Here is a 24,546-nt window from a genome sequence, read left to right as displayed (position 1 = left end):
CAGTGGATATATATAGTTTACAATTAAAAGTGTATACAAGGTGTAAAAGGAATATCTTTGACATTTGGATTCTTGGACTAACTGAAAGATCAAGTGTTATCATAAGTATGTTCTTGAAAATCCATCAAATTTTTCCTTGAACATTTTTCAGAAATGGAACGTCCTCTCAATCGGCTTGAGTACACACTAGGACCCGGTCTTGATCTGGAATATGAGACAGATCCTCAGACTTCTGCTCCTGAGCCTGCTATGTATGAAACTGCATATGTGACCTCCCACAAAGATAAATGTCGAGCAGCTGCATTCACCTTGGATGGGAATTTAGTAGCCACTGGTAGTGTAGATGCTTCCATTAAGGTAATTTATTACTTAATTTCTTATTTCTTAAGTTTAGAGGACACTTTTTTTCATACCATACGATAATTATGCCGATATTATATCATCCCATGTAATATCTAATCTTATCTTTTTCAGTGATAGCATGATTGCCTTAAGTAATATATACTGTATAGACAAAAGCATACTTTACTCATTCCCATGGGACTGAGAAACAGACATGAGAGCCAAGGTGTTTTAATTTGAGGGAATTAGTCATAATGATGAATAACTGAAAAATTATAACTTGTTAACACAATATACTATTATTAAATTACATAGTTTATGTATGGTTCCTTGGACAGCGACTCCATATAAAAATGGGAACCATTTGGGAAGAAGATGTATGATTCCTTGGAGATGGTTAGATTCAATTTAAGGTTAAACCAACTTGGCAGTATGTACTGGGTTTTTGCACAAATTGCAATTACTATTGCTTTATAAACAGTTTTCTACATGAAAATTATATTACTGATATGTATAATAATCTTAGCTTTAGAGATATAAGAAACATTAATTAGTAATTACTTTTGTTCTAACACAATTGCATACAATAATATATATGCACATTCATTTGCCAATGACAACAAAGTAAGCCACTCAGTTGACTAAAGGCAAGGTTTACCTTTGAACTATTTTTATGCCTGCAAGATTAGAGTGGCCATCATAGTTTCTTTCAGTAAAGTTAGTCTTTGTTCAACAGGCTCATGTACTGAAGAGATGTCCTGGCATGATTCTGTGAATAGTTTATATTATTTACATTTTTTACCTTTTCATCATCTTATAATACTGTATATCCAATTATTTTTGGTATATCATCCATTTTAGTTGGTTATGCCTCTGCCCGAGATATATCTCTTTTAAATAGTGTGGTCTGTGGTAGGTTTCTGGTTCCCAACACTAGCAGTTTGTCAGTTTTTTGAAAGATTTACCAGAGATTTTTCACATTCACAATTGATCCCTGATCCTCTTTTCTTGCTGAGAGCAACCAGATTTGCTGAACCGCAGTACCAGTGTGCAGTTAATGTGCTTCACTGTCAAACTTACCTGTTAGAGAGGTCCTTTATTCCTCACTCTATTGGACTGTGGAACAGTCTCCCTGAGGATGTTGTGCAATTGAAACCAAAAGTTCAAGCAAAGATGCAATGCATTATAATACGTACTTACATTTTAATTATGTAACTTACCCATTAATTATATAGCTAAAAGTTTCACTCTCCCAGCAGTTAAAATTCCTAAATTTGTGGGTTACGCTAATTTTTCTTTTGTTTTGACTAGTTAACAATGACATGCCCACTTTTGGGGAAAGAGAGGAAGAACTCGAAAAAGAGCTCGGTTTGTGTCTGCCGGCCGATGGCTATACAGTGGTCCCCCCGTATTCTCGGGGGATGTATACCAGACCCCCCCCCATGAATAGTTAGAACCCGCAAATAGTTGGAACCCCTATAAAAATGCTTTAAACCTCATATTTTGTTAGAAAAACTCAAGAAAAACCCACTTAGAATTTATATACCTGTTTTTTTTAGTAGTTATATCACAAAAAGTGCATTTTATGATGACATTAATAAAAAAAACCCCAGGAATTTGTGGATATTTCTCATAGAAAAATACTGTGAATAGCCAAATTTTCAGCGAATAATACGGGAAATATTCCAGAGAGAAATCCGCGAATTTGGAGAGCGCGAATATGGGGGTCCACTGTACATTGGTTGTCGGCTGGAGTGGATTCTGAAATTCTTCACTTTTCTGATTGTTGGTTCAGCACAATTGGTGAAGCATTTTCATTTGTTGGCCAATTTGGCATTATTCAGATAGTGTTAGGTTCTTTTTAGGAGAGCTCATAATAACTTTGACTTTTTGTTACCAACTTGACTAACTGTTTGTGATGATGTGGGACTCAAGTTCTTCCAACTTTGGATAATTTGCTAAAGGTTGTGACAAACGTTTGACCAAAGAATCTATGATTCTCATACTTTGTGCTGGATTGCTGCAGACATGTATCTTCTATTGACTTGAGATGTTCAGATTATATTGACTGGAACAAAAGAACATGGAAAAATTTACTCTCACTTGAGAAAGTTAGCTAGAGACAGGAAAAGAAAGGCTTTGGCTAGGGCAGAATCTAAATCCTCTGAATTAAAATCAGATTTAAATGTTCCTATCATTTTGCTATTCCACCATCTCCAGTTTCAGGCTCCCACACTTCCAATTCCAACTCTATCACCAGCATCGAAGAAATACTGTGGGAGCTGTGGTAGGCCCCATGTACACTTTAAATGTTACCTCAGTTTGAATTTTGGTATTGTAAAATGAGGTGGCATGTTTAATCTCTTGTTCGTTTGTCCGCAATAGTGAATCAAAGATAGTGGTCATTTTGGACTTGGTCTCCAGGTGGGTCAACAACGAATCTGCATAAATCTTGAATAATGATACTTTGACGCTGTAAACTAGTTTTACCAGATTTGTTAATATTTAACAAACAATAAGCAAAGAGGTACCAAATATCAATATCAAAGGTCAAACTGATGGTCACGAAATTGCATGTGGGACCTAACTCAGCCCATGTGGTAAAAATGTAGGGGCATTTCTATGATTACATCAAAAGTGATTGAGCAATGCTTTCCTAAAAAAAAATTGCTTTTCTCTTCTACTTCCAGACAAATGCAATGATATTTTGTTAGGAATTGGAGGTTTTCATTTGGAGAAAGTGACCATTTGCTGCCTCAGAAAATATCTAGGGAAAAGTGGCATTCACAATGTTCTGGTTGATTCTGGTTGAAAATGAAGTTTTTGGTCTTGGTGTCGTAAATCTGTAATGGACGGAGGGAACTATTTCAGAGGGAAAAAGAGGGATGTAATAGCTACTGGCTTGTACAGTTGGTAACGTATTGGCCTTGTAATCTCAGGTACCAGTTCGCTCCCCATCATGGGGCAAATAATGAGACTGTTTACCAGATGGTTACTACCATGAGTGACTTCATGGTGGGGGCTTGGTGTTACCCGGCTGATGTCTGCCTGAGAGGCAATAGCCTGTGGGAGGACTGAAACCACTAAACTTTTAACTTTAAACTTTAATACTAGAATCCTTAGAGCATCTTCAGATTACAGCTTTCTTGCAGAATTTTGATATTGGAGTTTTTACAGAGCTCTGGGAAACAAATGGAAAGCTTAAGTCACTGCTTGAAAACCCCACAGAAAACCAAGAGCTCATTTGCAAAACTTGGGATATTTACATGAGCCAGCATACCATGTTTGAACAAGCTTTTGATGAGTTCAAATTGCATGGCTTCAAAAAGACTGTTTTTCCTCTATTGGAACAAACTCCTAAATGAAATAGCTCCTCTTGCAAGATTTAACCAGGTTCTTCCATGAAGGGGATTGGAACCTGCATTTGTCAGCTGTGTTGTGCAATACCACAGTGCTTTGCATTTGATAGGATCAATTACAAAAGATGGCTACCACTCTAATACAAAGACTGTTTGGCTCTGGCTCTGCCTCAGAAATTCCCAGATATTCATGCAGCATTCTTGAAAGGTGACTGTTGTGAGACATACTGTTCTAAAAGGAAGTACCGTACCAGTTGACCAAGCCCTCGAAAAATAGTACAAGAAGCCAGCCAAAAGTCAATCTGGGGTAATAGGTTTCACTTGCAGAAAAGAGGCTGCTTGCAGATGGAATGTGATAAAGCACAACAAGGCCAAATACAGAAAGTTCTTTTATGAAGCATGTGAAATGGATGAGGATGACGAGTTCACTCTTCATCATAAATTTTCAAGGTCTAATGACAGAAGCAGATGCAGTGTGTTGCCTCCATGGTGGGATACTTAATACAATATGGAAATCCCTTTGATGTTGACAAGCCAACAAGATTATTCAATATGTCAACTTGCACAAAAATCAACAAGTTAACAGATTTAACTTTTAAACTGCTTTGCCTTGGGTGAGACTGCTAGAAAACAATTTTGCTCATCTCGTAAATAGAAAATCTGCAAAACCTTTTGATTCCATCTCCAAAACGAGGAAGAACATCAAATCTCCACCAGCCCAGTTTAATTATGACTAGAATAAAGATACTGTTAAGTTCTTGTGGATCATTGACCATGCTCGCTTAAGAAACATTGATCTTCAAGCTTTGTTAAGTTCTGAAATAATGCCAATCTCCTCCTACTTAACAAAGGAAGGATTCATAGGTGAATAAAAAAAAGGCTGATTTTGCTACTGAACTACAAAAATTACTTCTTAAGGAGACATCATCATCGCTATCATCAACTGTGTATTGTCGCAGCATTAGCATAGACTTTATGGGGCAAGCCAGGAAAGTTCCAGTGAAACAGATGAAATTGAAAACATACAGACTTTGCACAAAATCTGTGGAATTCGTTTCAATCTCATTCAAGCAAATGCGGTTGCATTAACATTGTCTTTGATTTACACAAGGATTGGAGTATTAAAGGCAGTTAGCGTAATCGAAGAAGAAAGCAGGTGTTGTATATAACTTGGCTTCATTGAGATAGAAAACTTTTGGGCCCTCTCAGAGAAGAAGGTTGCATTTCAACTTGATTTCATTTAATATGACAAATGTCTCTTCTTGGGTCGATCACATAAAGATGGTAAAAGAATGTGTTTGTTTGACGTTAACCATGCCGTCAGAGTTGGGAGATTTAATACCATTGTCTTTACATCTCCAGACACTGATGTATTTACGTCTGCAATACACCATTATAGTAATTGAGGAACTTTTACTTGGAAGAACTCTGGTTCATATCTGGCCATAGTCAATCTAGAAGTGTAGTTGTTCATATTTGGCCACACTCAATCTAGAAGTGTAGTTCCCATTCATGACTTGGTTAGGACCATGGATTCAGATCTCTTAGTTGTATTACCTGCAGTTCATGTACTCACTGGGTGTTACACTACTAGCAAAGTAGGTACACAAACACACACACACACACAAAAACTTTCATCAAAAGGAGAGAAGGTGGTATAGTCTCTTGTGCAGCTTTGGAAAAGAGGAAATTAATGATGAGATCATTACTAATGCTGAGTAATTCCTTCTCAAATGTATAACATCATGTGATTTTGAGAGTTTTGATGAGCTTTGCTTCATCGTTTTATCATACAGAACATCATCAGTTTGATATCCTCCTCCATCTGCCTGTATCAAGCAGCATATTCTAAGGGCCTGCCTGCAGTGCAAAATGTGGCTTCATGCTCTATTCCTTGAAGATATTCACCGGAATCCTTTTGACTATGGATACATGCTTGCTGATGACGAACATGGCAGAAGCACCCATTCCAGATGAGTTCCCAACTTCTTGTACCTGTTTAAAGTGTGCCCAACCAAAAGTTTGCTCCTGTTGACTGAGGGAAAAATTGCATGCTGCCATTTTTGAAGAAACTGAGAACATTAATAACATCAGCAAGTACCCTGTATGTACATCAAATGGTGTTCAGTTTTCTATTTGTATTACTATTAGTGATGAAGTAGTATACATATGGCATTACATGTTATTTATGTGAAAATACAAGTTACTACCTGTTATTTTTGTAAAAATACTTTATTTTGATGTTTAGTAAAAAATTATGAGATCATAGGAATACAAGGTATAAAATTTCCAATTTGTCTTTAGAAACCCATTTTACACTTTCAATTCTAAAACAATGATATCACCAAATTATTCACAAAGTGAGCATTACGTACTGTATTTGCAGAACTCTATTTCTGTATCATAAGCCAGGACCCAAAATGGCACCATTTGTAATTCAATGTGTTGAAAACTTGAGATTTTTCTTGTAGATTCATTTTAAACCCTAAATTCTGTTAGAATTTTATTCAGCATCAAGTTTCCTTTTGAGCAAGATACGTATAACATAGTACTCATGATTGTAGAACTATACAACTGCACTATTCATCACCATGGTCCATAATGGCTGCTATCTTTGATTCAATATGGTGGACAAATGACCATGAGCCCCAACATGCCACCTCTTAATAAATGCTCCAGAGACATCATATCTATAGTATCCAAAGTCAAAATGAGATGACATACAAGTGCACACAGAACTTACTGCAGCTCCTAGAGTAAAAAGCTTGAGAACTTTGCTTTTGTGCAGACGATGGAGCAGCTTTGCTTGTGAGTGAAAGCCCATATGGACAAAGCTAAAAGTGATGGTGAAGTAGAGGAGGTGGCTGTTCATCCCATCGACTCTCCTAGGCAAAGGTCACTGGCATACTCCCCAAAACCTGGGAGGAGTCTAACTGGTAGCCCAGAGGAGGTTGGTGGGGTCTGCTCATGAGTAGTTGCCCCCTCAGTTCAACCTGGTGACGCATCCCAGGTTGCAACCAAGAGTCATTGAAAAGGTCTCTCTGTGGATTTGCATAGTTAGTTGAGTTCAGAGGATTCCTTTCCCGTTGTCAGTTGCACTCAGGAAGTAAATCTTGTCCCTTGAAAAGGATTGCAATGGATGTAGTTCTTTCTCCAGTGGTTCCTGTCAAGTGGTTTTAGAGAGCTGGAGTGCCCATCTTGCAGTCACTGGGACAGCTCAGAGTGTTTTTCTTCTGAGTGCCTCTAAGAAGCTGATGCTCCCCCAGCGCCCAAGGCTCATCATCATTTGTATGCTCCTCACCAAGCGCCAGTGCTTCCTTCAACTCCTGCTCTTCCAGCAGCCCACGAGCACCCAGTAGCGCTTACACTTTCGGATGGAGCCAAGTGCTTGTTGGTGTCCGAACCCTCAGCAGTCAACAAGTGTCCAGTAGTGCCCCCTTGTTCGAAGCCAGACAGGCTGAACGCCCATTGGCGCCTGCTTAATAAGACTCCCATGAAGCCTCAAGCACCTGTAGATATTATGTCATGAGTTGTGTGGATGTGGCTACGTCTCTAGCTCCGGTGGATATGGTTCTTTCTTGTTTCATTCGAAGATGAAGAAACAGAAGACCAAGAAGCTCCTTTGACTGTGTATGCTTCTTTGATGACGTTCCTCTTGGCCATGTTTCTTACTTCTTTTTTTTTGCCAGCAGCTCCTTCGTCTCCTACTTCTACATTTATTGTAGATATGCTCTCTTCGTTTTCCTCTAACCTGCTGAAAATGGTCCTTGTGGGAAAGAGAGAACAAGGCAAGGCTTCCTTTTTGATTCAGCCAGACATTCAGCTTTGCATTCCGCTAAAATTTTGTTTTCAGTCTCAGAATTGACACAGCTCTTGAAGAGTATTTTCAAAGTTTTTGAAGTTATGAACTTTTTAGACTGGTTAGTGAGCGCCATGTATCATAAGATTAGAGCATGTTCTGTCTTGCCTGAGAACTTCTCTGCAGACTGGCTAGTTCTCTCTTGTATCAACTAGGGTGTTAGGGATGGATCCCTTGTGTTGGCCTCGCTTTACATAATGGGGGAGCTTAAGAAGAGGGAGCTCAGTTGCTTTTATATGCCGAACCCTCAGCAGTCAACAAGTGTCCAGTAGTGCCCCCTTGTTCGAAGCCAGACAGGCTGAACGCCCATTGGCGCCTGCTTAATAAGACTCCCATGAAGCCTCAAGCACCTGTAGATATTATGTCATGAGTTGTGTGGATGTGGCTACGTCTCTAGCTCCGGTGGATATGGTTCTTTCTTGTTTCATTCGAAGATGAAGAAACAGAAGACCAAGAAGCTCCTTTGACTGTGTATGCTTCTTTGATGACGTTCCTCTTGGCCATGTTTCTTACTTCTTTTTTTTTGCCAGCAGCTCCTTCGTCTCCTACTTCTACATTTATTGTAGATATGCTCTCTTCGTTTTCCTCTAACCTGCTGAAAATGGTCCTTGTGGGAAAGAGAGAACAAGGCAAGGCTTCCTTTTTGATTCAGCCAGACATTCAGCTTTGCATTCCGCTAAAATTTTGTTTTCAGTCTCAGAATTGACACAGCTCTTGAAGAGTATTTTCAAAGTTTTTGAAGTTATGAACTTTTTAGACTGGTTAGTGAGCGCCATGTATCATAAGATTAGAGCATGTTCTGTCTTGCCTGAGAACTTCTCTGCAGACTGGCTAGTTCTCTCTTGTATCAACTAGGGTGTTAGGGATGGATCCCTTGTGTTGGCCTCGCTTTACATAATGGGGGAGCTTAAGAAGAGGGAGCTCAGTTGCTTTTATATGTCCAAAGGTGTAACCTCGACACAAAGATCAGCTCGTCTGTATTCACCTTTGGATAAGAAACATCTATTTCCACAGGCAATGGTTCTAGGTACAGTAATACCCCGAATTTAGGTGAGGTTAGGTTCCAGACCCCCTCGTGCAAGTTTGGCACAGTCTCTAAAAATGCTAGTAAATGCATACTCCTTGTTTGAACACTAAATATGACCTTAATCATGCTCCCTAAGTATTAAGCTAACTTTTAAATGATATTAAAGTTACTGTAATTTAATTTAAAAGTTGCTTAATACATTACACTTAAAAAAGAAATAAATGGTTGGTAAAAATATAGAAGTGTGTGAAGATTACATACATACAAGGTATTTCTGTCTTTTTTCCCCCCTTCTGATCGACCGATCTGTTTAGAATCTTCTCAAACACTTTTAAGAAATTCTTTATATGCTGTCTCTCTCTTTGTTCTGAAATTCCTTTTCATGAACAAATGCTTTATATTTGGACTGATACAACTTAGTTGTTTTAGAACAGCGCATTTACAGTTCTAGATGGTAAAGGTAGAAATAGATCAATTAAAAATCATCTACCATTAACTGCAAATGTGAGAGAGAGAGAGAGAGAGAGAGAGAGAGAGAGAGAGAGAGACAGACAGACAGACAGACAGACAGACAGACAGACAGACAGACAGACAGACAGACAGTTGTCTTTATATAAGTATCAAGCTAACTTTTAAATGAAATTAAAGTTACTGTAATTTAATTTAAGTTTGCTTAATACATTACCCTTAAAAAAGAAATAAATGGTTGGTAAAAATATAGCAGTGTGAAAATTACATACGTTCAGAGAGAGAGATAGAGAGAGAGTTGGTAAAAATATAGGTTTTATACATTCAACTTACCAGTCAGATATATACATAGCTATTACTCCGTCGTCCCCGACAGAAATTCGAATTTCGCGGCACACGCGGCAGGTAGGTCAGGTGATCTACCCCCCGCCGCTGGGTGGCGGGAATAGGAACCATACCCGTTTTCTAATTCATATTTTTTCTGTCGCTTGGAATGTAAACAACGTTTGCAGTTCCTCCTGATGGATTTTTGTGTTTCATCGCCATCGATCGTCTGGGCTAACTTTTACAGGGAAGTAATGGATCTTTGGTTCGGCATACGCTTTTGTTAACTTTTTGTTAATATTAACTTCGAAAATTTCGAAGATTAGTGACGTGTAACTACCAAAGTTTTCGGTAGACACTCATGCACTTTCACGAAAGTGAATTACTTATACTTTCATGAAAGGGAATTACTTATATTTATTCGTTAATACAAATAAGTGTTAGTTTGATTGAAAATGTATATCTTTCTTCCTAGTTGGGGAAGTCAGAAAAGTAACTATCCTTTAGAAGCTTTATTAACTCTTGTGTTAACGAGCAATTATAGTAGTAACAGTACTAGTAGTTGTTGCATCCTCATCACCTTCTTACTCCGCAGAATCTACAATATCATATTTGCAAATTGTAGACTTTGGATATAGTTCAAATGCGAACTCTTTGAACGTAAGAAGTGAATTTAGTGTTCCCCCATTACAATGGAGGGTGCGTCTGATCGGCTCTGTCTCGCTCTCAGGTCTAGACCTCTTCCAAGCTCACAAGCCCAGAGGAGAAGGAATGTCGAAAACCGTAAGGAGGTTTCGAGAATCCCCACCGGTCAGGCGTCCCCTCGGCAGGTTCTGTAGAGCGTCCTAGACTGCCAAGGATAGCCATTGGAAAGGCATCCTAAAACAGTGTTTCCCTGTTTCTCCCTTTTTATGCCTACTGTTCCATGATGGATAGGAGAACTTCGAATGAATGAATTTGACGAAGATCCTCGTATAATGCCTTCTGGTAGAATTATTCAAAATGAGAATGACTTTAATCGATCCACCTTTCGAATCAGGCGACGATTTAGCGCCTTCTAATATTAGAGATCATTCGATAACATTTGTGATAAAGTCATTGTTCGAACATTTTTTCGCAAACTAGACGAGGAACGCTGATCCCATGGGGTATGAAATTGTTATTTCAACATAAGATTCCCCATCGGTGCATTTTTAGATATAGATCTATTCTGATTAGAATGATTTAGATTATTTGTCAATCGAATGAATTATATGGATCTCGTGAGTGATAAAGCATATATGTATGACTTTTAAGCTTCTAGCTCCTACCATGCTTAGGACAAATCGCCTTAGGCTACGGTATGGCATGGCATACTCACATACCGAAATTTATGCTATAATGGTCAACTGAAATCCTTACAAAATTTCCTAAATTAATACGGTTTACTTTAATGTAACAGTATTATAGAGTATTCTATTACGCTAGAGTATGAGTTATATGATGCTTTCGTGCCTTCGAGAAGTGATCGGAGAAGCATATCTCTATTGGTGAATTGAGAGTAGGATAGAAACATTTTTCTTCGTGTTAGAAGAGGTTTCCATGAATTACCAGTACCCTCCTAGGACTTTCCTAGGAAGAAATTGTTTAAAAGGATTGTTTAGACGACACCTATTTAGTTTCTAGACTTGTCGAAGTCTCGTTCGCTTAATTATGCTTATATAAAACTTCCTGAAGCTCGATAAAAAATTTTAATAGATTCCATTTATTAAATGGAGTAACTGGCAACCTTGGAAAGGGGAAAGCCAGTACGTGGCTTTCGAAGACTGCTTTCCCTTTGAAATTGAGAGAGAGACCAGCGGCAGTACCATGTTGTTCTCAGTCGTCGAGCGGTCGGTTACAGCTCTCTCTCCTGCGGAATGGGATAACTAACCGTATTTCTTCCCTACAATCGTGGTCCTTAGCCTCGGATTGAGGGAATACCTAAGCTGTCATAAATAAATATTGTCCCTTGCCTTTTGTTAGGAAGCTTTCAATAAGAAGATATTACAACCTTTCAATGCTGTTTACCGTAGATACATGATTAAAGGATTCTAATGCAGCAGAACATTATATATTATAAGCACTAATACTTACGAAAGCATGTCTTATTAGAGTACATACTTAGTGAGAAGAGAGATGTAATAGAGATTCACTTCAAGACTACGCTATGGTTAAGTCTTTCGAGAAACGACACAACCGTATTTAGAATCGGATATTGCGCAGAAGTTGTATGAGTCGAATGGGAAACATTCTTTTAGTGGGAAATGGTTTCCCTGAATGGATTATACTACGTATATATTAGTTTTTCATAATAAGAACGGAATTAACATATGAAAGGATGTCGGTTACCATAAAGACACAAGATGTTCTGGCACATAACATAAAGATAATTAGTAGGAGGCATCAGCCAAAATATTTCTTGTTCAGGAAAAAAGAGAAGGGGGGGGGATACGGAAGAATTAACCGAGGAAAGAAAAATTCCCCTTCCGATATACTCGAATTAGAGGAAAATTGAGAAGAAAAATCCAACTATGGAAGTACTGTAAAATTATAGGATTCTTACAGCACCGCCTTTCTTATTTTGATATCGAGATTTCTGACCACGGTTGCAAGTAATGGGCCAGAAGCGTGACGCCTCCCAGGAGGGAGGCGCCAGGCAAGCGCGAGGACGCTGCGAGGCGCGTGACGCCAACCAGAAGCAGGACCCCTCCCACCCAGGGAGCGAGGCGCCAGGCAAGCGCCAGGACGCTACGAGGCGCGAGACGTCAACAAGAAGCGTGACGCCTCTCAGGAGAGAGTCGCCAGGCAAGTGCGAGGACGCTCCAAAGCGGTTGACGCCAGCCAGAAGCATGACGCCTCCCAGGAGCGGGGCGCGAGGCAAGCGCCAGGACGCTTCGAGGCGCGAGACGTCAACTATGAAGCGGGACGCTCTCAAGGAGGAGAGATGGCGCGCAGGCAAGCAGCGAGGACGCTCCAAGGCGCGTGACGTCAACCAGAGGCGTGACTCCTCCCAGGAGAGAGGCGCCAGGTAAACGCGAGGACGCTGCAAGTCGCAAGACGCCAGCCAGAAGCGTGACGCCTCCCAGGAGCGAGGCGCCAACCAGGCCACAATGACACATCAGGATCTCCAAGTTTCTCAGTATTTGGTAGATAGACTTTCCAAGAGTTTCCTCTTTGAGAACTGACACAAGATCAGTTTTTTTTCCTGACAGGGACACAAGTTATCGCACAGGCGGCCGTGGCCCTTGTCAGGATTAACTGAAATTGTGGAAGTCTCTAACAATAACAGACTTCTCATGTCAGGTGATATAGTGGTCGCGTGAGCGACTTCTTTCCTGGCAAGAAAAGTTTTTTTTGGGAGAAACTTTGCTTTGCCAGATCAACCCTCTACTGACAATTATTCTAGATCGCACAGGCAAACGTAGTACGTGTCAGGATAAGTGGGTTCTGCTTTATAGACCTTTACATGGTGAAGAGAACCGATATCTTTAGAAGTCTCTCGCTTTCCTCAACCTTATGAGACAAGTGATAGAAAATATATCGGACTCATAAGTTAATCTGGGTGCAGGTTTTAGAAAGACCTTGGCAACCCCTTTTTTATTGCACGTTTCGGCTAGTCCCTTGAACCATGCAGCTCCTCTTTCATTGTTATTAACAGGATGTTATATTATCCTACTCTTATGTAAACATATAACAAGGGAGACCTTGTAATGTTTTGGTACTGGAAAAGACTCGTAAGAGCTCTCAGTATTGGGTGAGAGGCTTTTTCAAGTATTTGAACTGTACATTACGGCCTGATGTCCTAGGATAGGAATCTTGAATGATTCTCCTCGATCCTGGATCATTTATTAGGAGAATAGGATAATAATAATTTGTTGTTTTGCTGAATAACGATGATAGAATTTTCCGTTCTCTCGTTGCCCAGGCACAAGGACGGGAAGATAGAAAGACTTAGAGAGGTTGGATTCACAGAGGTCACGTTCTTCTCACAGCAAGTTTTTGAAGTCTTTTCCAAGACAGTCTGAATATTCTTTCAGCATCTATTTTTAAATGGACCTTAACAACCTCTCCACTCTGAGTCTGTCTGCGTGCAGACTGACCAGAAGTAGACATGAATTAGAGGATGTTTCAAGGTAAATGACAGTAGTCATGAATAAGATATATGATTACTGCAGATCGTGCTAGAGGGAATGAGGAAACTGTCCTCTTCCGATACCTCTGTGAACCACATAGCGGTTTTTTCTTCCCTTTCAGAGGGAAGAATCACCTTTGTATATTTCTGCTATCAAAGAACGCAGTAAAAGGCTATATACTCTGTCTCTATAAAGGGAATTGGAGATAGCAGAGCATTAAGATCTTCGGGATCTTATACAATACCTCTATACGACAAGACTAGGAGAATCTTATAATTACAATGGGATCCTATTTGGGCCTCAGATTCCGTGTCCTGACAAGATGGAACTGCTCCTCATCAATGTTTCTCTTGGTACTAAAGGACCAAAATGACGAGTGAAATTTTGGGCTTGGAATCTGGAATCAAATTCTAGAAAGACTAGGCAATGGGTTCCTGCCAGCATGGTATGTTTGGCAAAAGAACTAAAACCTTTTATTCCTGGACTCAACGCTTTCAGATAAAGGATTCGTTTGTCCAGGCAATGTATTTACATTCTCATCTACAAAAGGAGATAAGGTTTTAAACGTTTGCTGACAAGAGTCTTTGGAATACGATGAGGGCTTAAAAAACCAAAAACATTCCCAGAAGGTTCGAAGAGATATTTAAAGAGCTAGAAATCAGGAATCCTCCCAAAATTTCAGCTCAGAATCTCCTTAGACTTCCAGGCTCTTTCCCTGCCTTCGTGCAAGGATAGGGAAGATTTTGCAACAAGAGAACTCTTCAACATGTAGGAAGAGTGCTCGTTAGCAACGGAAGTATCAAGTATGATCCTCCTCGGAGGAAGACTGGTCTCTGGACTATTAGATTTCCTATAGTCTACTGGATGTAGCTGACTCAAATTACCTCCCCTTGTACAGGAGGCCATAAGCTCAAAGTGAAAGAATTTCTTCCACCCTTTTCCATTCTCCTGTTAAACGATTGTGGATGTTCAGACTTTCGGACAATGTAGCGCCAATCAGGGGCGCAAATGCCAAACAGGCGTTAAAGACGCCAGAGCAAGACAGTCCAAATAAACACTGTCATTGTCTGATGAGGAGAAAAGGAGTAGGCCTCCAATCTGGCGCAGATGCGCTAGAGGCGAATAAATCAGGCAAATAAAGTGTCCGAGGTGGACATTGCCAGTTTTCATCGAGACTATTAACAAGCTCGAATCTCCAGCAAGTGGGGAGAAGTCAGCCAGACGCGAGGCGCCAGCCAGGCGCGAGGCGACAGCCAGGCGCCAGCCAGGCGCCAGCCAGGCGCCAGCCAGGCGCGAGCCAGCCCCAGGCGCAAGCCAGGCTCTGGGCTTCATCCAGAAGAGTTCTATTTCAAAGAAAGCCCTGGTCTTCTTTGGAACAGTGGAATCTCTAAAGCACTTCTTGAGTAACTCGATGATTCCTTCAAACAGCTAAGAATTAAAAGCGCTTGAAGTGCGGGCTTTTAACAATTCTTGTTCTTTCCATAACAATATGTCGTGAGAGACATATTAGCTGTAATAACGGGAGATGCAACTCTGTGTTGACTCCTCTTTGCACGAAGGAGATCAAGTGGGCCTATGAGAGATCCTTCTCTCTTTGTTATACGTGTCCACGGATGCGTTGCTGGGATAGGGAGACGACACTGATCCTTCAACTAGTGAAGTAATTTTTTAATTTTTTTTTTTAACATAAGTGTATTATTTTCTGGGTTTATTTGAAATGAGTTTGGGGATAGCTCTTTTCAAATTAAGCAAGCACAAACCCTCGTGTTAGGATCAGGTGATCGGGATCGGTGTTGTGCTCCTTAAATTATGCCAAATAGGCATTGGTGTATTGTCATGTAAGTGGATAAGACCCATGACAAATGACCACTAGATTCTGTCAAGTAAGTGGATAAGACCCCATTGACAGATCTACAAGAACTCTTAGCCATAGGTCACATCCTCGCTGAGGCTCTTGAGACGAAGCAGACTATAGCAATAGCTAGGAAGTCGACCCTTCGTCTAAACACATAGGAACCAAGGTTTTATTTATTTATTACCTACAACGTATGTTGTTTACCTGTATATTCAGTAATAGCTGTCTTTTACCCTCCACCAATGGTGTGAATCAGCTATGTATATATCTGACTGGTAAGTTGAATGTATGGAAAAATGATATTGTTATGATACAATAAAGTTTTATACATACTTACCTGGCAGATATATACAATTAAATGGCCCACCCAGCCTCCCTTCAGGAGACAGCTGGAAGAAAAATATGAATTAAAAAACGGGTATGGTTCCCATTCCCCGCCACCCAGCGGCGGGGGGTAGATCACCTGACCTACCTGCCGCGTGTGCCGCGAAATTCGAATTTCTGTCGGGGACGACGGAGTAATAGCTATGTATATATCTGCCAGGTAAGTATGTATAAAACTTTATTGTATCATAACAATATCATATTGTGGGAAGGTTACATACATACATACAGAAAGAAAGATAAGGGAAAATAATTTTTTATATGCACCTTTTGTAATTACAGTTATGTATATATTATTATTATTAGTATTAATATTATAATAATAAAAACAGATACATGTACCATAAAAATTCTCTCATCTCAGGAAGAGAGAGAGAGAGAGAAATAGAGAAGAGTTGTATATACCTAAAAGTGAAATGGAAAGATTATTTCTTTAAAATACTATCACATATGAATTTTGTAACTATAGTTACAGTCAACCCCTGCTATTAGTGGACTCGCCTATTCACAGATTTTTCTATGAACCATATATGTATACCCATTATTTGCGGAAATTTGCCTATTTGTGGCAGTTTTCACTGAGAAGTATTCACAAATTACTGTATTTTCTTATAATTTTTGTCACTAAATGCACTTTTTGTGTAAAACTATTAAAATACTCAGGTATGAGCATTTTAGGGAGTTGTAAGTATTCGCAGATTTTAGCTATTTCCGGGGTGTCTGGTACCCATCCCTTCCAAATAAGAAGGGTCTATTGTATATTTAATTAATATTGTATTTCTGGGCTCAGCTCGTGTCGCTGCGCGAAATATCCTTTAATCTATTATTTCTAGGGTAAATGTACTAACACATACCAGAGAATAAATAAAATAAAGAAAAAGGTCAGTGTAACTGACTCGCTCCACCCTCCAAGAGGGTTGTCGGTCATTGAACACTAGGCGAGTGAGACCACTACCACGAGCCAAATGCCAATAGAAATCTCCCACTACAAAAACCCTCCATGAGGAGAGCCGACCCACAGAGTGAGCAGCTCGTACTACTACTACTCCATCCCATGCTGCCGACTGCTGCGCCTCTGGTGGCCATCCTTTTCAGTTAGCGCACACGAGTCACACGTGCTAATTTTCTCTCTGTGTGCCCTTTCGTTGGAGTTTATCTATAATAGCGGGCAGCTATCGCAGCAGCTAAGTTAAGTACTCAGTATTTATGGTTAGTTGGTTTTTTCCGGCCCTGAGTCAGTATTTGCCGTTTTTTAGGTATAAATACGAACTCTGGGTCGGAAGCATGGCAGCATGGTTCTGCCTCGTGGTGGGTTCGTTCTTGGTCTCCCATACCTAGAACATCCCCTTGTCTGTGTACGTTCTATATTAATTATCCGTTTTACTTAGGGTACTGTCTACTCAGGTTTGTCATGCATGCATGTCTTTTACCTGATGTAGGCTTCTTCCTTCCAGACCCACCTAGTCCCGGCTCTTAGTATCGGCCTCTGACTAGCTTTGAGTGGTAGACTTTCCTTCGGGTTAGTCGTACACTCCTGGAATTTTTTCTCCTACTATATTGTTTTCTTTCTTTTATTTTTATTTATTGTACCATGTATTTTGTTATGGTTAGGTTAGTTAGGCGTCTGGCTTAGCCTAGGTCCTGGCTCATTGAGCCTATTCTACCGCTCATCAGTTCGGTTGCTTCCCTATAGCTTCTCTCTGATCAGCTGGTTTTGGCCCAGTGGGCCTATATGCCATGCTTTTCAGCTCAGTTGCTTCCCGATAGCATCTCTCTTGATCAGTTGGGTTTGTCCTAGGCTTAGTTGTCTTGTTTTGGTCTTACCGCCGCGTGGTCACTACGCGATCACGAGACAGCCAGACGCCTGCCCAGTCACTTTCCCCCCACCCCCCTCTCCCAGCTCTTCCATAGAGTCGGGGGAGGGTGGGTCGGTCTGCCCATGCTCGCTCCACAATACCCGAGCCTGCTTCCCTCTCTCCCCCCAGGCGGAGGTCGTCAGGGAGACGGGACAGACCCAGACTGGACTCGACCTCTCCGGCTTCTCGGTCCCGGCCGGGTGGTAATGTGGTGGGGGGTACTGGCCTTTCCGCCCCCCATCCGTTGCTTCCTTGTCGCTCCGTGTTCGCTAGAGCCTGTATGTCTTCTCGCTCTTTCCCACCTTACTAGGGCTCCTTTTCCTGACCGGAGTCCTGGCATCCAGCGGAGGTGTTAGTCCACTCAGTAGAGTGGACCGGAACATACAGTGGGTCCCTGCTAAACCTTAACGTATTGCTGAGTTACTACACTCGTACGCACTGGACTTGGTCCGGTTCGTTTGAGTTTTAGGTTTTGAAGTGTTATTAGATTAACTATAAGTTTATCTTAAGTACCTTAAACTTCCCCCCCCTCCCTTACGAGTTTTACCGGATCTCGGGATTATAGCCTATTCAGGCGAAGCAGGGGGGGTTATGCCCAAATTTTTTCCGAGCTCCGGCATGCAATGGAGTTCTTCTGTCCTTTAGCCTGTAAGTGATATTCTTTAAGATACTCATGTGTCTTCCCACTTACAGGCCACCAACTGTGAGCATACGGGATGCGCCGCCACACTTCAGGACCCATGTGGACACGAAGTTTGCCGGTCCCATGCTCCATGCGCGACTCTGCACGGGGACATCCAGGTCTGGTACCATGAGACGTGTACCATATGTTATGATCTGGTGAGCCAGCTTTTAGATGGGGTAAGTTATTCCATCTCCGGTAGAGCTGCCGCTTCTGTTTTATGCTTAAGTTTTCATCATTCACTTTAAACTTAAGGCATCTAAGTTTAAGTTATACTTTAAGTTTTAGTTTTAAGTGATTCTTAAATCTAATCTACGCCCTCTCTTCCAGGCGCCGGCAGTGAGGGATACCGCCCACTGGCAACCCTGCGGGCCTGGGTCGGCGGTTTTGGGAAGAACGCCGCCAGGGTATGCCCTACATCTTAGAGAAGCGGTTGGCACTGTTAATCTTCCCCGGAGGCAAGGCGACAGGATACGTCGACCCAGTAGAGGCGGCCCCGACTATCGCCTTCATCCAACAACAGCTGGCTGCCTCATTAACTGACCAAGACCAGGATATCTCCACGGACGTCGCGACTTTAGATATTAATGTGGAACCTATGGTAGGTGTAGACGACCTGTTGGTCGAGGTAAGTAGGTAATGGAGCACCCAGGGTCACCCTTGGGGCGTAACTGTTTCCTTCTATACTCCTGCAACCTCTACCGATCCTTCCAAGGCTTTACAGGTGATGAATTGTATACTCCTCCTGACGCTTCGGTTAGACCTAAAGTCAAGGGTCAAGCAGTGAAATCCTTGCCTAAGACGTCGTCGTCGTCTAAGAAGACGACTTCGGCTTCATCCTCCTCTCGTAAGTCTCCGGCTGGAAATCCCGGAGCAGACAGGTCTAAAGCTTCTAGCTCCGGCTCTAAGTCCTCGAGGAGGTAAATCCTCCAGAGAGAGATCTCGCACCCCGGCAGAGTCACCAGTTCCGCTACCCTTGGTTCCGATTCAGAGCCACCCCTACCACCTCCGCCAGCAGCTCCGGCCTTGGACTCCAATGCTGGCCTGTTGCAACAGGTGGGCGACCTAATTGGGTCCCTAAAGAGTAGCATGGAACAAATGATCTCTCGTTTGTCGGATAGGATTACGTCCCAGGACTCCATTATAGCCGGACTGAGAGAAGCCCCTCTAGCCTCTCCTCCACTTTCCAATACGAGTGGAACTCAGCTTCCTCCGTATGACTCGCTACCTCCGTTCTCGATGAACAATCCATGGAGAGTAGCGTCATACGCCCCCTTCCAAGACGGTCTTCATTTCTATACCGGAATTTGGAACGCGAAGGATAGAGGACTTCGAGTTCTACCCGGAAGACCTCCAGCCTCCGTTCATAGGCTACGCAAGGCTTACAGCGTCAGCCATGGTGCGGGATGATAGGGTAGCAAAGGCGACAGTCCTCTATCACGAGGACCAGGCTCAGAGAGAATGGCCTCAGGTGTTTAGAGGGACAGGATGTTCTAATACCAAGATACAACCTTTTAAGAGTCCCTTTACCATTTTCACAATGGATGAGAGTACCCCGCTCCCGTTCCTGACAAAGATCGCGAGGTCTACCATCCCAGCGGCCCAAAAAGGGGAACCCATGCCTCAATTGAAGGAAGCAGATCCCACATCTCCGTTGCTTCCCTCAGCCGGAGAATTGTGGGAAGACTTGCCGAACACCTTCTCAGCTGGCAAACTCAAACCGGACTGTGCTATGGATCAGTTTGGTGAAAAGCTACCCATGCTCCCAGATAGCCTTATTCAGGCTGAATTTGACGCGAAATCGCGATTAGCCAGGTCAATTCACTCTATGGCTATGTCCGAGGTAGCGACCATAGCCTATGGCTCAGAACCGCTTTTTAAACTCATGACCAAATCCCTGACTCAAACGGTACAGTCGGATATGTTTGAGTTTGCCACTGCTAGAACGAATTGTAGGAAGCATGTCCTACAAGAGGCAACCATTCGACATGAGCCGAATAGGTTACTCTCGTCTAACATCTGGGGAGCAGATCTCTTCCCAGAAGCTATGGTGAAGGAAGTCCCAGTCAGAGGCTACGAGGCTGAACCAGAGCCTTAAGGACCGTTGGGGCCTTACGGCTAAGAGGAGGCAAGACTTAACGCCTAAAGGTAAGGGACAGAGGAAACCTAGGCGTTTCCATCCTTACCAGAAAAAGCAGCCCACGCTTTTCTCAGCAAGTTCCAGCGGTGCCCTTAGTGCAAACAGCCCAACCTTCCACTTCTAAAGCTCAATCACAACCAATTTATGTGATATCCCCTCAGCCTCAGCCCTCCACCTCTTACGCCATCTCTCCGGCTTACAATCAAGCCTTCGAGAGTCAAGCTTCACAGAAGTATGACCGCTCGGGTAAGGGAGGCAGAGGTAAGCGTTCCTTTCGTGGGAGAGGATTCGGGAGGCCCCTTTAATAAGGGGAAAGCACTTCAGAGGAGCCGAGGCGGTTTCCAGAACCAATGAAGAACTTCAGGTAGGAGGAGGCTGTTTCACTTTCGCCACCGGTGGAACTTCAGCGAATGGCTCAGAGCATAGTGTCAAAAGGCCTGGGTTGGAGCTGGTTGACGAACCCACCTCCATCCAGACCTTTCCGTCAACTTCCTTCCAAGGAATTGACAGAGTACGCAGAGGGACCTCCTTCAGAAAGGAGCTATAGCGAGAGTCAAGAGATTAAATTTCAGGTCGCTTGTTCAGCGTGCCAAAGAAAGGCTCACAAAAAAGGGTAATCTTAGACTTGTCCCGCTTAAACTTAGCCATCCGCTGCGACAAGTTCAAGATGCTCACGATCTCGCAGGTGCGGACCTTACTTCCCCGTGGGGCCGTCACCACCTCTATCGATCTTACAGACGCCTACTATCATATCCCTATTGCAAGACACTTCCGTCCATATCTGGGTTTCAAGATAGGAGACCAGGCATTCTCCTTCAAGGTAGTTCCTTTCGGACTCAACGTGGCACCCAGGGCGTTCACGAACTAGCGGAAAAAGTGGTAGTGCACAACTCAGGTCTCAAGGGATTTGGTAGGTAGTAGCGTATCTCGACGATTGGTTGATCTGGGCTTCAACAGTCGAGGAATGCAACAGAGCTTACACTGAAAGTGATTCATTTCCTGGAATATCTAGGCTTCAAGATAAACAGGACCAAGTCAAGACTCACTCCAGAGTCAAACTTTCAGTGGTTGGGCATTCAATGGAATCTATCCTCCCATACTCTGTCGATTCCATCAGACAAAAGGAAAGAAATAGCGAAGTCAGTCAAGCAAATTTCTAAGTCACAAACTGGCGTCAAGGAGGGCTCAGGAGAGGATCCTGGGTTCTCTCCAGTTTGCATCAGTGACGAACGTCTTAATGAAAGCCAAACTGAAAGACCTAACCAGAATCTGGCGCTCACGAGCAAATGTCAGGTCCAGGGACAAACTATCCTCAGTCCCTCTGATTCTAAAGAATCGACTTCGGCCGTGGGCGAAAGTCAAGAATTTGTCAGTGTCAGTACCCCTTCAGTTCCCTCCACCAGGGATCACCATCCACACAGACGCGTCCTTAAGCGGTTGGGGAGGGTATTCCCAGGTCAAAAAGGTTCAAGGAACTTGGTCACCTCAGTTCAGTCAGTTCCATATAAACGTACTGGAGGCAATGCAGTGTTCTTGACTCTAAAGAGGTTGCGCCCACCAAAGTACTCCCACATAAAGCTAGTTCTGGACAGCGCAGTGGTAGTACATTGTATAAAAAACAGAGGAGGCTCCAAGTCACGTCATCTAAATCATGTCATGGTAGCCATCTTCTCCCTGGCAGACAAGTTCAGTTGGCATCTCTCCTCCACTCACATAGCTGGAGTGAGAAACGTCATAGCAGACGCGTTATCCCGATCAGTACCCCTAGAGTCGGAATGGTCACTGGACAACAGTTCGTTCCAATGGATCCTTCAAAGAGTTCCAGGGCTACAGGTGGATCTCTTCGCATCTCAAGCGAATCACAAACTGCCGTGTTATGTAGCCCCCAACCTGGACCCTCTGGCCTATGCCACGGACGCCCTGGCTCTAGACTGGAACAACTGGAAGAAGATTTATGTCTTTCCTCCAGTGAATCTTCTCATGAAAGTTTTAAACAAACTCAGGACATTCAAGGGTCAAGTGGCTCTAGTAGCCCCAGACTGGCCGAAGAGCAATTGGTATCCCCTAATTCTGGAACTGGGCCTTCGTCCTCTTCGGATCCCCAATCCCAGGCTCTCCCAGTCAGTACAAACGAAGACTGTGTTCGCTTCCTCAGGGATTCTCAAAACCCTAACTTTATGGATTTCATGAAGTTTGCGGCAAAAAGAGATGCGAATATTGACCCTCAGAATATTCTCTTCTTGGAATCCGATAAAAGGGATTCAACTTTGAGACAGTATGATGCTGCTGTCAAAAAGTTAGCAATCTTCCTGAGAGAATCAGATATTAGAATCATGACAGTTAATTCAGCTATATCCTTTTTCAGATCCTTATTTGAAAAAGGTTTAGCAGCTAGCACGATTACGACAAACAAGTCAGCCTTGAAAAAGATATTTCAATTTGGGTTCAACATAGACTTGACAGATTCCTACTTCTCGTCTATTCCTAAGGCATGTGCTAGACTTAGACCTTCTGTAAGGCCTACGTCAGTTTCATGGTTCTTAAACGATGTTCTAAAACTGGCTTCAGAAACCGATAATGACACATGCTCGTTTATAATGCTCTTAAGAAAAACCCTGTTTTTATTAAGCTTAGCTTCAGGAGCAAGGATTTCAGAACTGTCGGCTTTATCCAGAGATCCGGGTCATATTCAATTCCTTCCCACAGGGGAAGTCCTACTTTCTCCGGAACGTAGCTTTTTAGCAAAGAATGAAGATCCTTTGATGAGGTGGGAACCTTGGAAGGTACTACCCCTTCCACAAGATGTATCTCTTTGCCCAGTTACAACCTTACGAGCCTTTCTGTCCAGGACCTCCTCATCCTCATCGGGTCCCCTCTTTAAGAGGGAAAAAGGTGGAACTTTATCCATTAAAGGCATCAGGCAACAAATCCTGTACTTTATTAAGCAAGCCAATCCTGACTCTTTCCCGAAAGCACATGATGTCAGGGCAGTAGCCACCTCAATTAATTATTTCCAACATATGAACTTCGATGAGTTGGAAAAAGTATACCGGATGGAAATCGCCGACAGTGTTCAAACGTCATTACCTTAAGTCCTTGGAAGCTCTGAAATTTTCAGCAGTAGCAGCGGGTAACATAGTTTCCCCTGACTCTAGTTAATTTGTAGTAGAAGATTCAGTCCTCCTTTCTACCTGCCTCACCCAACAGTTCGTCTATTCCTGCCGTGTTCATTTTACATTCACCTTGTGTCTTAGCTGCTTTTATGATGATGTAGTGGGTGCCCCTTATTTTTTTGCTAGGGACACTCACAGATGATTATAGATATTGATCTCATGGATGGTACCCCCTTATTTTTATGCTAGGGGATACATCTTATTTATAATGGTTACGGGTTTTGTATATTAAGTCATATACATTCCTTATATATTATCATTATTGATTACTTTGTTCATTTGATTATTTTAATTGCTATTATATTTCTGATACATGCCTTTACACAGATACCATTTTGTTACATGTAAGCCATTTTACCTCTGTACATATGTAAATTACCTTATGATAAGAAACATGATTAGAATTAAGTGTAATTCAAGCATATTTCTATTTTTGTATCACTGTGTATTTGTATCTTTTTAGCAATTATATTCTTTTTATATTTATTTTCTCTTTTATTTGAGACCTATTCTGATTATTTTATTACTTTTGTTTACAATCTTGTGCTATTTCTCTGGTACGATTTCGCGCAGCGACACGAGCTGAGCCCAGAAAAGGGATTTTGACGTAAGGAAAAATCTATTTCTGGGCGATTGGCTCGTGTCGCCAGCGAAATCCCACCCTACCCATCCCTTCGCCCAAGATTGTCTGCTAACTTCAGGATGGCCACCAGAGGCGCAGCAGTCGGCAGCATGGGATGGAGTAGTAGTAGTACGAGCTGCTCACTCTGTGGGTCGGCTCTCCTCATGGAGGGTTTTTGTAGTGGGAGATTTCTATTGGCATTTGGCTCGTGGTAGTGGTCTCACTCGCCTAGTGTTCATACCGACACCTCTTGGAGGTGTGAGCGAGTCAGTTACACTGACCTTTTTCTATTAAAATACTC

At 42.3% G+C, this 24,546-nt stretch overlaps 1 protein-coding gene across 1 annotated transcript in view; it reads left to right on the top strand.

The window, feature by feature from the left end:
* The window catches only part of LOC135219159 (cleavage stimulation factor subunit 1-like), a 150,893-nt gene that overhangs the window by 53,213 nt on the left and 73,134 nt on the right, over positions 1 to 24,546 (top strand). Inside the window, exon 3 of the mRNA XM_064255683.1 lies at positions 152 to 357. Coding sequence (XP_064111753.1) covers positions 152 to 357 — 206 coding nt within the window. The remainder of the gene's footprint in view (positions 1 to 151; positions 358 to 24,546) is intronic.

This window comes from Macrobrachium nipponense, chromosome 1 (genome assembly GCF_015104395.2).
Source record: "Macrobrachium nipponense isolate FS-2020 chromosome 1, ASM1510439v2, whole genome shotgun sequence".
Taxonomy (NCBI): Eukaryota; Metazoa; Arthropoda; class Malacostraca; order Decapoda; family Palaemonidae; genus Macrobrachium; species Macrobrachium nipponense.
Note: the sequence above shows the minus strand (reverse complement) of the source record. Positions and strands in the feature narration are given on the sequence as shown.